The sequence below is a fragment of the Erinaceus europaeus genome, chromosome X (assembly GCF_950295315.1).
Source record: "Erinaceus europaeus chromosome X, mEriEur2.1, whole genome shotgun sequence".
NCBI lineage: Eukaryota > Metazoa > Chordata > Mammalia > Eulipotyphla > Erinaceidae > Erinaceus > Erinaceus europaeus.
The window spans coordinates 23,789,594-23,805,204 of NC_080185.1; the positions used below are offsets into that span (position 1 = coordinate 23,789,594).

A 15,611-nucleotide genomic window follows, 5' to 3' on the forward strand; every position below is an offset into this window, starting at 1 on the left:
ACATATCATATTTCCTCTGCATACGTCTGTCTCCAGAATTCCCATCAGTAAGGACAGCAGCCATCTTGGATTAGAGCCTACTCAGATGACCTCGTTTTGGCTTGATTTCATCAGTGAAAATTTCATTGTAGAGATTCTGTTTCCAGATAAGATCTTGGGGCTAGTACTTCAACATATTATTTAAGTTCAAAGTCTGGGGCAATGAGAAAAATTTCATAAAATATTTCTTTATTCTTCGTTAATAGAATATAAAATATAGATTGCTCTTTATAAGGCACCCCTTTGGGGATTGGGAGGTAGTGCAGCAGGTTAAGCACACATGGCATGAGGCACATGGACCAGCATAAGGATCCTGGTTTGAGCCCCTGGCTCCCTACCTGCAGGGGGTCGCTTCATAAGCAGTGAAGCAGGTCTGCAGGTGTCTATCTTTCTCTCGCCCTCTCTGTCTTCCCCTCCTCTTGCAATTTCTCTCTGTCCTGCCCAACAACAACAATAACAATAACAACAAGGGAGAATTGGCTGCCAGGAGCAGTGGATTCATAATGCAGTCACCAAGGCCCTGCAATAACCCTGGAGGCAAAAAAAAAAAAAGAAAAAGAAAGAGAGACAGAGAAAGAGAAAGAGAAAGAGAAAAGAAAAGAAAAGAAAAGAAAAGAAAAGAAAAGAAAAGAAAAGAAAAGAAAAAAGAAAGCACACTTTACAGTCTAGCAAGTGGTGCAGTGGGTAGAGTGTTGAACTCTCAAGTATGAGGTCCTGAGTTCAAGGTACATGAGCCAGAATGATGCACTGGTCCCCCCTCATCCTCCTCCGCATCATCATCATTGTCTTTTCATCTTCCTCCTCCTCCTCCTTCTTCCCTCCAATAAAGCAAACAAATATGTTTAAAAAGAAGGCACCACTTCTTGTGTTCTTAATACATTTTAATAGAATTACATGTCACATATGCATGTTATCATATATAATAACATAATAAGTCAGGTTCTAGGGAGATAATGCCGGAGGCTTGTATTACATGAGAGTACAACAGCATACATCTGGAGATGGAGTCGACCTCAAAGCACTTGGGGGAGCACTCTGACTGGGGCGGGGGGAGAGAGAGAGAGACATAAACAAAGCCTGAAGTTGGCCCAGATCTCTTATTATGGAGTTGCAAACTTGAGCCTGCATGGTCAGAGTGAGCCAGGGATCACCTTGTGCAGGGAGACATCCACTATCTTCTCCCAAAGATCCCATCCCAGCAACCCTTGGCATCTCCTAGTTTCCACCACTGTGCTTGAAACTGGTAGTGGATATGAACATGTGCTTCAAGGAAGAACAGATATCCAGTCTGTAGATTAGGTTCCTCCTCCTAGCTAAGGGGACTACCTCCCTAGATACCTTTGGGGAGCAGTGTCCATCTACCTCAGTAAATCCAATCACCCCAGCAAGCACCTTCTAGGCTCCCCATTGCTTTTCAATAACTGAGACTTCTGGTTCTGACTACAGTGGATCTCTCGGTTGCCTGAACTTGATCTTGTGCTTGAGAACTTCTTCTCACCCATGGAAAGGTTAGCCCAGGGGAGAATTCAACTTCCCCTACTTACCAGAGGCTGACTTCACTTACTTGAGACCATCACAGTGAGCTGAATGCAGACATTCTGACACTAGTTGTGTTTGGTAGCTTGACAGAAGGAAAGAGGACACTGACCAGAGCTAGAGACTTGGTACATCCAGAGTGACTACTAAACAGCTAGCTGATGGCAGGGGTACCAGTGAGTTGGACAAGGCATAGACTGCTTGGTGTCAGTGAACCAAAAGGCAGGTCAATGGGCAAATAGACAGGCTGGAACCTACAACAGGGACCCTGTACCTTCTGCCATGAAAGACCTTACTGTTATCGTAGATTTTCAACTGGGAATTTGAAGAAGGAGTAGAGGATGGGCAACCAGTAACCACAGTTGGGCCCTTGGATGCTGGGCAAGGAGGCACAGGAGCAGGCTGCAATTTTGGATGGTCGTCCCTCCATTCTTTTACTCAACAAATGAGTGCTTAGTACTTAGTACTTAGTAAAGACCAGATACTGTAGTAGACCAGGACTCAGTTCCTTAAGGAAATTATAGTGTAAGGATTATGGAATCAAGGAGATAATAAGGGCTGAGGAAACTGCATGAATAGGCAGAGAGAGAGAGAAAGAGAGAGAGAGGTTTTCTTTTTTATTTATTTTTTAATATGTATTTATTTTCCATTTTTGTTGCCCTTGTTGTTTTATTGTTGTAGTTATTATTGTTGTCGCTGTTGCTGGATAGGACAGAGAGAAATGGAGAGAGGAGGGGAAGACAAAGAGGAGGAGAGAAAGATAGACACCTGCAGGCCTGCTTCACCGCCTGTGAAGCTACTCCCCTGCAGGCGGGGAGCAGGGGCTCGAACTGGGATCCTTATACTAGTCCTTGCGCATTGCGTCACGTGCGCTTAACCCGCTGCGCTACCACCGAACTCCCCAGAGAGATTTTCTATGCATGTGTATGCTGTGTTCTTTCCACAATGTCCTGGCCACAGAGCAATGCATCTTTATCTGCTCCAGCACACATGGATGCCTCCCAAAGCGCAGCCTCCATAACAAACAGCCTTCTACCAAAGGAATCTTCTCTAATGGTTCTTTGCCTCTCAGAAGCCCCGGATGGTGAAAGGCCTGAGTCAGGCTGTGCACACGGGCACCAAGTGGCCACCTCCCAGGTGGGGTAGACACAAGGCAGCTTTGGGATTTGAAAAGATGCACGTTGGTCCAGTCAGTTAGGAGAGAAAAAAAAAAAAGCAGCCAAGTTGCAGTTTGCTTTGGACTTCAGCCACCCTTCAGGCTGGGTCCGTATATGTGCACCTCACTTTAAGAAATCCTGCGCCCATAAAGCCCACTTTTGAAAGGGAGAGAGAGAGAGGAATGTGCCTGGCCGTTTTCTTGGGAAGCCGCCTAGAACCCTCATTTATTGACACAGGTGTATCAAAGAGTTGGTGAAGCCCTTGAAGAAGCATCTGATTCTGCCTTCTCTGCCTTCTGCCGGCTGCACCCAAAAATCATCCTGGGAGCACCGGGGTCTTTATCGGTTTTGGGTAGAGCCCCAGAACTCCAAAACCCCAGAGCTGCCTGACTAATGAGTTAAAGAGGCAGCCCCATCTTGTCTTCTCCAGGGAGAAGGGGCTTTGGGGCATTGTGGGAAAAGGTATAGTTTTCTGGCAAATCAAACTCAGATCAAGTATTAAAGTAAAACAGAAACTGAATTAGGGGGCATATGCATGAGTGAAGGGAGGGGGGTTCCCTTACATTTGATAGAAATTATGAAATGTACCCTTTCATTCATGCTTGAAAATTAAACCCTGATTCAGCTTCTCTGGAAGGGCAGGAAGGCGTTCTCCCCGTGGCCTGATGATTTGCTATTTCCACGGATGCACGGCTCTGTTTCTCTGGAGACACTTGTGTTCAGCCAGGCCAGTTATAGTGGAGTTCTCTTTGGGAATGCTCACCTTCAGCAACCAAATGTGTGACCCTACGAGAATGCCTCTCTCTTACAAGGAGCTTGGACTCTTATTGATTTCGCAACCTGTATCTGTGCGTGAGATGAACCATGCCATTTAAACTGTACTTGATAGCTTAACAGATTATAAGAACAAAACCAGATGGCCCAAACAAAAATAATGCTTTGATTGCTTTCAAATTTAATGTCAAAAATTAAAAACAGCTCCGGAAAAAAAAAAAAAAAAACCATGGTTCCCCCACTCCTGCAATTACTTGGGATCATATATATGTATGTAATTCTCCCTGCCACCCCCACCTCTGCTGCCTTAAAATCTGGAAGTATATAAAACCATAAGTTTAACTTTTGAGCTGAGTTTTAATGAAGCCTGTTCTAGAGTTGAGTCAAGGTGTTTCCCTCTGTTGAGAAAACGGACACCGTTAAAAATTAGCAGTCCATAATTCTTCCACGGAAAAATGATGAATAATGTGCAAGTTACATTTAATACTATGTTTCAGGAGGTTGGAAAACTGAACTGGACCCAGATCTCTTTCACGTAAATGCAGCCAAAAGCAGTGATTTAATTTTCAAAGGCACTTCACCCTACCTTTGGACATCATTAGTCTAATTACAAGCCTCACTTTCTTTGAGAGCAGTGAACCCACTAATTCTTTAAAAACTGAGCTTTAAAAGGAGCCTCACTTTAAAAAAAAAAGCTCCCAAAGCTTGAGATAGTTGGAGGGGCCAGGTCAGAATGTGACTAGCTGAAATCCTAAACAAAAGTGTTCACAAAGTGTTGAGATTCCTTGTTTTCCTTTTCCCGTGCTTATTTGTGCAAGAATCTTGCATCTAACTCCAAGTCATTTTTCTTCAGATCAGCAGCAAGAGCACGCAGGAGCTCAGCTGCAAATCAAACCCTGACAGTTATATTTCCCTGAGATAATTACATGCTGCTTTAGAGTTTCCTTTTCCCCTCTGTTTCCTTTTGTTTTGACAACAAGACTCTGGGAAAACAATATACAAATGATAACTATGCTGTCATGAGTACACTGAATTTTAAAAATAAATAACTGTCGACCCAAAAAGCTTCCAGGAGCCTATGGAGTAAACTCAGTTTCCAAATCATTTCAAAACCAGATGTGGAAATGTTTAGCTAATTGCCCTTCCCATGCAAAGGTTCATGTGTGTCTCTAAAGACATCAGATGAGGAGGCAAAAAGAAAAAAAAAAATCCTGCCTCCTGTCTGCTTTCAAGGAGATTTGTGTTACACTTCTCAGTTCACTCCCTAAAAGCACAAAACTAATTTGGGCTCCAGCTTTGTCCTTTTTCAAAAGAGCCTTTTCTTCCTGCAATTAAAAAAGTGCCTTGCATTTCAACCAATTTGCACTTTTTCTTGTAAGACCTCAAAAGAGAAAGGGAAAGAAGGAGGAGGAGGAGAAGAGGAGGAGGAGGAGGAAGAAGATGAAAGAGAGAGGGAGAAAGGAAAAAGAAAAGGAAGGAAAGAAGGAAGGAAGGGAGGGAGGAAAAGGAAAGGGGAGGGGAGGGGAAGGAAGGAAGGGAGGGAGGAAAAGGAAAGGGGAGGGGAGGGGAAGGAAGGAAGGAAGGGAGGAAAAGGAAAGGGGAGGGGAGGGGAAGGAAGGAAGGAAGGAAAGGGAGGGGAGGGGAGGGGAGGGGAGGGGAGGGGAGGGGAGGGGAGGGGAGGGGAGGGGAGGGGAGGGGAGAGAAGGGAAGGGAAGGGAAGGGAAGGGAAGGGAAGGAAAGGAAAGGAAAGGAAAGGAAAGGAAAGGAAAGGAAAGGAAAGGAAAGGAAAGGAAAGGAAAGGAAAGGAAAGGAAAGGAAAGGAAAGGAAAGGAAAAAAGAGTTCAGAAGTCGGGCAGTAACCCAGCGGGTTAAGCACATGTGGCTCCAAGCGCAAGGACCGGTGCAAGAATCCTGGTTCCAGCCCCCAGCTCCCCACTTGCAGGGGAGTCGCTTCACAGGTAGTGAAGCAGGTCTGCAGGTGTCTGTCTTTCTCTCCTTCTCTCTGCCTTCCCTTCCTCTCTCCATTTCTCTCTGTCCTATCTAACAGTAATGACATCATCATCAACAACAATGACTACAACAACAATTAAAAAAAAAACAGCAAAGGCAACAAAAAGGAAAATAAAATAAATATGTATAAAAAATTTTTTTTTAATCTGAAAGAAAAAGAGAGTTCATACTCCCAGAATGAAATATCCCATGAATCTTTTGAGTTTTTTAGGGAACATTTGCTGGGGGGGGGGCAAGGGAAGGAGGACAATTGTGAAAGGAAGTGATGGAGACTGTATATATGCATGGACCCCATTAAAAAACCCAAAAAGTTACTGTCTCTGGAGGAGCTGCAAGGAGAGCAAACATGTCACACCCATGTGTCATTAGCAGCTCTGGTTTTGCTGGGCTTCTCTACAGCTCAGTTCAGGACAGTGTGTTCCCAAAGCTGAATCCTGCATCAAAGCTCACGGCTTCTGGAATGTTGCAGGGGGTAATGAGCAACCAAGTAAAAAATGGGGCTCTGGTCATGCCAACCCTGAGTCCTGCTTTCTACCAGCCCAGCTGCTTCTATGAGAAATAAAACTGATCCCCAGATGAGCACCCCGTTTCTTTGCACGTGTTCCTTACCCCTCTGTTCTGAACTCCCCCTTAGCTCTGAAGATTTCTGGAAACTTAAATAGGATTCCATCCACAGAGCTCAGGATGCCATGGACAGTCAGTCCCAAGTATGGCTACCAATGCCTTTGATTAGACACCCCAACATAACCCTTTGTTCTGGCAACCCCTTGTGACACCCCTCCCCCGCTTCTTTCTGTTTGCACTGCCTCCAGCAACCTGAAACTACACTGTCCCTCCCCTGTCCAAGATCCCATCCTGCCAGCACATCTCAGCTAGATGTTGAAAGAAAAAAAAAAGGTAGCAGATTTGAGGAATTCACACAGTGTTGTAGATGGCTTATAACCATCTCCCTATACACCCTTTCTTTCCTTCCTTGGGCATTACAGGCAGCAGGCATAGGAACTGGGCCAGTTCTAATAAACTTCTGCACACTCAGTCAAAAGTAACAACACCCTAAGTATGGCATGGAATTAAACCTTTTTTTTTCATTTTTAAAATTTATTTATTTTTCCTTTATTGGGGAAATTAATGGTTTATAGTTGACAGTAAAATGTAGTAGTTGGTACATGTGTAACATTTCTCAATTTTCCACATAACACTCTAACCCCCTCTAGGACCTCTTCCATCACCTTGTTCCAGGACCTAAACACTCTCCTCTACCCCCAGAGTCCTGTACTTTGGTGCAATGCATCAAACGCAGTCCAGGTTCTGGGAATTAAGCCCTTAGCAAGCTCCTTAACAAGTCTCATCTCCTAACTCCTTTCTCCCAGATGGGAGATACTGCTTTCAATCTTTCAGATTTTTCTGAGCACAAAGGTGCATTGTGGGTGTCTTTGTTTTCCACTCCCACCCTATGGAAATCTGGCCCTGGACACAGCAAGACCAGAGGACAGAGAGTCTGTCCTGTCTGAGTTTGGGAGGTTGTACTAAATGAATCCCTAATCTCAGTGATGCCACCAAGTGCCTGCCTTCAAGACTGGTTCAATATACACAATGGAATTCAAAAAGTGGATCGGCGCTGGGGAGGTGGCCTAAAACGATTGGTTAGGAAAGAAGTGATTTGTTTCTCTAAAATTCTGGGCTTTTAACAATTCAGATTAGATTATCCATGAGAAAGAATGGGAGGGATAGGATAGGAAAGATCACTGAGGGACAAAGAGAAGGAGAATGGATAGCTTAACTCCCTGGAGCAGAACACAGCCTTTAAACTTGGGTCTCGGGTTTGAACAACAAAACTGGGGTGTAAGGGTTGTCTCCTTGGCTATTCCAAATACTACTTAAAGGGGAGGTTTTTGTTCAGAGCAAACAAGCCCAGGCAATGAGACAATGTTAGGGAAAGAAAGGCGATGGGGGAGAGAAGGAGGGTAAAAATCACTCAAAAGCAGGCTCAATGTAGCTAAGTGGTCTTCAGATCAATCCAACACTTTAGTGGTGACAGAGTGCTTTTCCCAGCTTCCAAAAGGAGCCTCAGAAAATATCATGCAGTTTTCTACAGTAAATGCATTGTTTATGTATTTGTTTGTTTGTTTAACCATTAAGTCATTGTTCACCCAAGATCAGTTGGCATCAGAATTTACTTGAGTTCTGTTGTTGTTTTGTTTTGCTTATTTTCTTTGTTTGGTCTTTTTATTTTCCCAGAGGTAAGAGGGTTGAGGATTTTTTTGTCGTTGTTGCTGCTGCTGCTGCTTTTGCCTTGTGAAAAAACAGAAAAGCAGCCCCAAGAGAGGAATTTCAGAATGAATAAAGAGCAAAAGAAGGAGCCTGGGCTTTCTCTTTACACCCTAACACCACCACCCTCTAATGAAGCATCATTAGAGACAGTGAGAGATACCAAGCAGATTAAGAGTTCAGCCTAGAAGCAAAGCATCTGGTCCAAACCACTGCACTTCTCTGCTAGGCTCTCTATGCCGTGGTTTGCAGGAAAGAATGCAGTAAAATCATTATGAGTAGAAAAAGACAAAGAGCCACAGGTTTGCAACTGAGAAGAGGAGGAAAGAAAAGTCTTCAGTTGCTTTTGGCACAGTGCTGTGCACATAGTGGGTGCCCAGTAAACGTTAATCCAAGAATGAAATCACATAGGACTTGACGTGCGTGCAGGGCTTCCTTCACTCAGCGGTAAGCTAAATGAAACCTGGGCCGGTTGCATGGGTAGGATGTATATGTTGTCATGCTTGAGACCCAACTTCCAACCCAGACACCCAGGAAGTTCTAGTGCTGTGGTGTCTGTCTCTACTGGAGTGAAAAAATCATCCCAGAGCTGTGAAATACACATTTAGGAGATCCCAGCTGCACAGGAAGGAAGGAAGGAAGGAAGGAAGGAAGGAAGGGAGGAAGGAAGGAAGGAAGGAAGGAAGGAAGGAAGGAAGGAAGGAAGGAAGGAAGGAAGGGAGGGAGGGAGGGAGGGAGGGAAAGAAGGAGGAAAGGAAAGAGAAAAAAGAGAGGGAGGGAGGGCGAGAGGAAGGAGGGGGAAGCCCACAATTCTGCTACACACACACACACACACACACACACACACACACACTAAATCCCTATACTTCATTTCTGCATACATATCTTCTTCAAAGTTTTAAGCACTGCTTTGTCCTATTTGTGTCATTTTCGCCTTTTAAAATTATAGCTCGAGGTGGGAGTAGATAGCATAATGGTTAAGCAAAGAGACACTCATGCCTGAGGCTCCAAAGTCCCAGATTCAATTCCCTGCACCACCATAAGCCAGGGCTGAGCAGTGCTCTGGTAAAATAAATTAATTAACAAAATAATAAAAATCGAGGAGTCGGGCGGTAGCGCTGTGGTTAAGCACAGGTGGTGCAAAGCACAAGGACCAGCTCCCCACCTGCAGGGGAGTCGCTTCACAAGCGGTGAAGCAGGTCTGCAGGTGTCTATCTTTCTCTACCCCCTCTGTCTCCCCCTCCTCTCTCCATTTCTCTCTGTCCTATCCAACAACGAAGACATCAATAACAACAACAATAATAACTACAACAATAAAACAAGGGCAAAAACAAAGGGAAAATGAATGAATAAATATTTTTAAAATAAAAAAATAAAATAATAAAAATCAAATTAAGGCTGAGTTGGATGATTGATTGAGTGACTGAGTGGTTCTTATGAAAGAGAGACTAGAGCACTGCTCAGCTCTGGTGATATAAGTCCTGTGCTCTAACCCTGAGCTATTTCCACAGCCACAGTACTTAATATCTGTTTCTTCATTTGTCACCTCCAAGTAGTATTGTGGCTTAAGTACTTGTCCTCAGTGGTACTGCTTGTTCTGCCTATTGCTCTGCCTGCCACTCTTTAAGAAGCAAAAGGCAATAAGACTGGCAAGTGATCACAGAGCTTCCTGCTGTAAAAGGAAAAAAAAAAAAAAGCATCTGACTCCACGATTGTGGTGCAGACTATGGTCACAAAGACTTTGGAAGACATTTAGGAGGCAGTGTGTAAAATGCAACGCTTGCTTTCTTTAATATAAGATGTTTGAGCATTTTGTTTTGTCTTGTTTTATGGGTAATGTGGATCAAAAATTAAGTCACATTTAAAAGCTGTGTGATTTGGGGTGGGGAAGGCAGCATAGTGATCATGCAAAAAGATTCTCGTGCCTGAGGCTCTAGAGTCCCAGGTTCAACCCCCAATACCACCATAAACCAGAGCAGAGCATTTCTTGGGCCAGAGGTGGGAGGTGGGGGGCAGGCAGTGTGGGATTCTGTTGCTGCAATTTCACTATTTTACAAGGTGGCTCAGCTGATATGTCAGGGAACATCTTGGTCATAATACTTTTGATAATATTGCTAGAGTTTATGAAACATTCATGTATTCCATCTTCTTAAGGGGGCCAGTTGGCAAAATGTCAGCATTTGGTTGTCAGGAATAAACCACAATTTTATTTCATTTCATTAAAGTTGTTTCTAACCCACAGGGAGGAGTTCATTCGTATGATGCATGGGAGGACTTGATGTCCTTAAGGAAGGCAGCTTCGCCAACTTGAATTCAGCCGTATCTGGCCCCTCATTTGATATTTGGCATTAAGACTGTTTTGTTTTCCTTTCTGCTAGCGGTTGCACACAAAAAGAAACATCCCCCTCCCCATTAAGTGCAGACTTTCAGTTCTGAGACCAAAACATGATAGAGTCCCTTAAAGAAGCCATTGTACTCATCAGTAAACACTAGTGTTCCCTGGCCTGGGAGGTGGTACAGTAGATAAAGCATTAGACTCTGAAGCATCGGGTCCTGAGTTCGATCCCCAGCAGCACATGTACCATGATTCTTTCTCACACTCCTCTTATCTTTCTCATCAATCAATACATAAAATATTTTTTTAAAAAAGCACTAGCATTCTAGCAATGAACTAAAACTCAGTTTTCTCACATGGGGATATTTTCCTTTTCTTCTTTTCTCTTTTTTTTTCCAGTTTATTGAGGTACACTTGACCAATAAGGGTATAAGACCGTTAAAGTGTATGACACGACAACCTGAGATGCATGCATACCGAAAAAACAATTCCCCTATCCAGTTCACTAACCCACCCATTACCTCACATGTTTTCAACTTTCTGGTGTGTGAGAATATCTAAGTTCTACTCTCTTGAGTTCTTCTTATAATGTTTTTTTTTCCCTTTATTGGGGGATTAATGTTTTACATTTGGGAGTGAATACAATAGTTTGTAAATGCATAATATTTCTCAGTTTTCCACATAACAATACAACCCCCACTATGTCCTCTTATAATGATTTTTAAATGGCTCATTAAAAAAAAAAAAAAAAAGAACTTTGGTAGGAAATAAAGATAACATGCCTTTTGTGTTTTTTTGTTTGTTTGTTTGTTTTTGTGTGTGTTCTAGAAAACCTTACCAGACTGCATCTTGTTTCCTGGGAGTGATTGATTACCTGATCACCTACAAGGATGAAATCTTCTAAGTTCCTCGGCAAGATGATCATCTTCACCTTGTTGCTTTCGGTATCTTGTGGGCAAAGTCCAATGTCTGTCCTGTGCTCCATAGACTGGTTCATGGTTTCTGTACAACCTCTGATGCTGAATAACCATGTGTATATACATTTCCATGAGCTGCTCATGGGTCACGGTTGCCCTGCCACCTACGTTCAGCCACATTCCTACCAGTTCACTTACCGTGTTACTGAATGTGGCATCAGGTCTAAGGTAATCTCTCAGGACATGATTCTCTATAGCACCGAAATGTACTATATTTCAAAGGGCACCTCATCTAGGTTTGTGATCCCACTGTCATGTACTGTCCCTCAGAAGTCCCCATGGCTCACTATGCCCAGCCCCATAGAAGAAGCTAGTGGGACAGGGATAGTAACTCAGAATGGTGAGACATGTTATGAAGTGTTCACATTATCCCAGTGCAGGGAAAGATCCAACTGTGATTGTCCACCCTGTGTCTTCAATGGAGGGCTGGCCCAGGCTCAACCTCACCAAGAAGAGACTGAGCCATTCTCTTCTTTTGTTGATGTTTCCAGGGACTGGGTGCTTCACTCAGATGATCTGATTGAGCCCATGTGAAGTCCAGGCTGGGGGCCTGTTTTGAAAAGGTTGTCAATATGTTATATTGTCAGAAAAGAACTGTGCTTGTGGTCTTCTTTTGAGCAATGGCTGCACATGGTACCCATGAAGAAGGCTTTTGTTATTCTTTTTTTTTATTCTTATATTGAAAAATAAAAAAATAATGGCATAAAATATCAGCTGGGCATTTTCATTTAATAAGTACATATTCAGCTTTTACGATGAATCATGGAACTGCTCTGTTTCACAAACATTGATGCCTGGTTTCTTCTCTCTAGGATGACTCATCTTCTTTAAGGTGCTCCAAAGAAACTTCCCACAATTGAATTCCTCCCTTTGTATCCCCCATTCCACTTATACACCTTATACACTCTTCTACTCAAGTCTACTGACCTATGAAAACTTAGTTGCATCTTTGGGTGTATCACTTTCATGAGGGCATTGATAGAAATAGTGCCAGTGTTTCTAAAACTCACTTGGGTCACATTCCATCAACCAGATGGAAGGCAAAGATCGAATCATATACACTTCAGTTGCAGACTGATGGTACTTTGAATGGAGTTTTGTTCTTCAACTTATGTGACCAACAAATGTTCACCCAAGTTTGGCTTTCCATTAGTTTTCTCAAAGACTTCAAGGGGAAAGGATAAGTAAATTCATTCAATAAAATGGCCATTGAGTGCTAATCAAGTCCAGGCACCATTATAAGCAGTGAAGTTGTGGCAGTGAATAGAAACAGGTTCAGAAAAATTGAAGTTACAAACCTAATAAACAAAAATAAGAATAATGGTAAAAGTAAAATAACCATAGTTTTATGAAGAACTCAAATAAGGTGATGTGAGGGAAACTGGAGAAGGGAGTCAAGGTACTGAGGGAAAGACTCATTAACTGAATTGAGTCTTGAAAGTGAAGAAGGAGTCTACCACAGTATGTTCTGGGGAGAGAACATCCCACATGATAGAAACATCTCATTTAATTCTCACTACAGTCCTGAATTAACTACTCTTATCGGATCCATTTTTATTTTATTGTTTAATATTTTAATCTTTATTTATTTATTTATTGAACAGAGACAACCAGAAATGGAGAGGGGAAGAGGGCAATAGAGAGGGAGAGTGACAGAGAGACACCTGCAGCACTGCTTCACCACTCGCAAAGCCTTCCCCCTGCAGGTGGGAACTGGGCCACTGTAATGTGCGCTCAAACAGGTGCACCACCGCATGGCCTCTGTCTACATTAACAGTCAAAAATATCTGCTTAATAAATAAGATGGAGTATTCCCCTATTAAAATAAAAGAGTATATAACAGGGAGGGTTGGTAGCTAGCAAAGAGGTTTATACAACAGACTTCTACGCTTGTAGCTGATAGGTTCCATGTTTAACCCCTAACACCACGAGACTGAGGAAATGGCATTAATGATTATGCAAAAGACTTTCATGCTTGAGTCACCAGAGGTCCCAAGTTCAGTTGTCCAGCACCACAATAAACCAGACTTCAGCAGTGATGTGTGTGTGGGGGGGACCTGTTAGTGTGATATTTGTAGATAATAATATATGCGAAGTAGTTTAGTACAGAAGTAAGCATTGGGAATTCAGCCACTGTCTTAGTGAAGTTGGGCTACTACAACAAAACCATATAGAACAAATGACTTATGGTTTTTTTGGTTTTTTTATTTATTTATTCCCTTTTGTTGCCCTTGTTTTTTATTGTTGTAGTTATTATTGTTGTTGTCGTTGTTGGATAGGACAGAGAGAAATGGAGAGAGGAGGGGAAGACAGAGAGGAGGAGAGAAAGATAGACACCTGCAGACCTGCTTCACCACCTGTGAAGCAACTCCCCTGCAGGTGGGGAGCCGGGGTTCGAACCGGGATCCTTATGCCGGTCCTTGTGCTTTGCGCCACCTGCGCTTAACCCACTGCGCTACAGCCCGACTCCCAACAAATGACTTATGAACAACAAAATTTTATTTCTCAGAGTTCTTGGAACTTGAGATTCAAAATCCGACATGGTCAGGTTCTGAAGAATCCCTCCCAGGTTTCAGACTGATATCTTTATGCTGTTTCCTCACAGGGAAGACAGAGAACAAGAAAACTTTTTGCAGTCTCTTTCATAAGAGCACTAGCCCCATTACTAGAGTCCCACTCACATGACCTAATCACCTCCCAAAGGTCCCACTCTTAGAACAATCAAACTCCGTGTTAGGTTTCAATAAATAAATTTAAGTACAAACATTCAATCCATTTCAGTCATGGTAGCTGAAGAAACACAGCTGCTCACCTAAAATCTCCTGCCCCTTCTTGAAGAAAACCAGATAGTAATCCCTTAAAATAGTGTTATTCAACAAATGTTTACTGAGCTTGCCCCATGTACCAAACATTATGTTAGATACTGAGCATACAGTGGTGAGCAAACTCAAAGTCTAACTGGAAGGAGAGAAGTAAAGAAGTCGAGGGAGGGGGTCAAGTGGTGGCACACCAGGTTAACCACACATAGTACTAAGCACAAGAACCTGTGCGAAGATCCAGGTTCAAGCCCCCACTCTCCACCTGCAGTGGGTTTGCTTCACAAGCGGTGAAGCAGGTCTGCAGGCATCTATCTTTCTCACTCTCTATATCCCCCTCCCCTCTCAATTTATCTCTGTTGTATGCAATAAAATGGGGAGAAAAATGGCTTCCCAGAGCAGTGGAATCACAGTGCCAGCACTGAACCCCAGTGATAACCCTGGAGACAGGAAAGAAAGAAGAAAAGAGAGAGAGAGAGAGAGAGAGAGGAAGGGAGGGAAAGAAAGAAAGAGCAAGAGAGAAAGAAAGAAGTCTAGGGAAGTAGAGTTTACCCCAGCCCAGAGAATAGACCTGAGCAAAGATATGAAGACCTGGGCTATGATCATCAGAGAAATGGATGTAAGCATAGTTTATGGTACAGAGAAATAGCACATCCCTCCTCCATCCTCCTTCCACAAGCTTACAGATTATTAGATACCAAAACACATACAAATGATTCAACAATCAGTACTAGGCACATTACACCTGACTACCACATAGAAGTTGTGTGCATCACAACTGCAAGAGGGCAACAGTCATGGAGATAACTTCTGAGATTGTGTAACACATCAGCCTTGGAGGACACCCAAGACCTATGTGATAATAATGTGTGCTAATAATGACCATGTGTCAGACACTCTATATACATGATCCTATTTGCTCGTCACAACAACTCTGCAAGCTACACACTATTTTCCCTATTACAGATGAAGAAGCAGGCACATGAAATCCTGCAGTGAGTAAGTATCATATTAGGATTCAAATTCAGCATTGACTGGTTCCAAAGTCTACCTTCTCCTTTAGTATGGAACACTCTCTCCCAGAGAGTGTTGGCTACAGTGTTTGGGATGGAAGATTCCGGAAGATTTCCTGGTAGAGGTGAGCAATGACTCCCACCAACATTTGGAAAGTGAGAACTTGGCAAAGTTGTGAAGAAAAAGAGCAAGTGTTTATGTGTGAGGATACGTACTGGGACAAGGCAGAGAAGGAAACTGTGCTGGAGAAAGGATTCTCGCTATAACACAGGTGCGAGGAAAGGAACAGAGCAGATGAGAAAAGAGTTAAAGAGAAGGAGGAGGGGGCCGGGTGGTTGTCACACTTGGTTGAGCACACAGGCTACAGTGAGCAAGGAACTGGGTTCGAGCCCCCGGTCCCCACCTGCAAGGGGAAAGCTTTGTGAGTGGTGAAACAGTGCTGCAGGTGTTCTCTCTGTTTCTCTCCCTCTCTATCACTCCATCCCCTCTCAATTTCTGGCTGTCTCTATCCAATAAATAAATAAAGATAATAAAAATATCAAAATTATTTTTAAAAAAGAAAAGGAGGAGGATCATTTCAGCTTACAGAAAACAGGTAAACATGTATATAAGCTCCATTCATAATTAAGAGATACATTTAGATGTGTGGATTTAGGGTGTGGAAAGCTTCAGCACCTACAGCTAG

The 15,611-nt window shown here is 43.1% G+C and overlaps 1 protein-coding gene across 6 annotated transcripts in view; it reads left to right on the forward strand.

The window, feature by feature from the left end:
- PLAC1 (placenta enriched 1) overlaps positions 1 to 11,785 on the forward strand; it is a 260,395-nt gene extending 248,610 nt beyond the window's left edge. For all 6 annotated transcript variants that reach the window (XM_060182708.1, XM_060182713.1, XM_060182709.1 and 3 more), the window contains one exon: positions 10,948 to 11,785. In XM_060182708.1, coding sequence (XP_060038691.1) covers positions 11,010 to 11,630 — 621 coding nt within the window. In that variant the 5' untranslated portion in view covers positions 10,948 to 11,009 and the 3' untranslated portion in view covers positions 11,631 to 11,785. The remainder of the gene's footprint in view (positions 1 to 10,947) is intronic.
- The last annotated feature ends 3,826 nt before the right edge of the window (positions 11,786 to 15,611 follow it).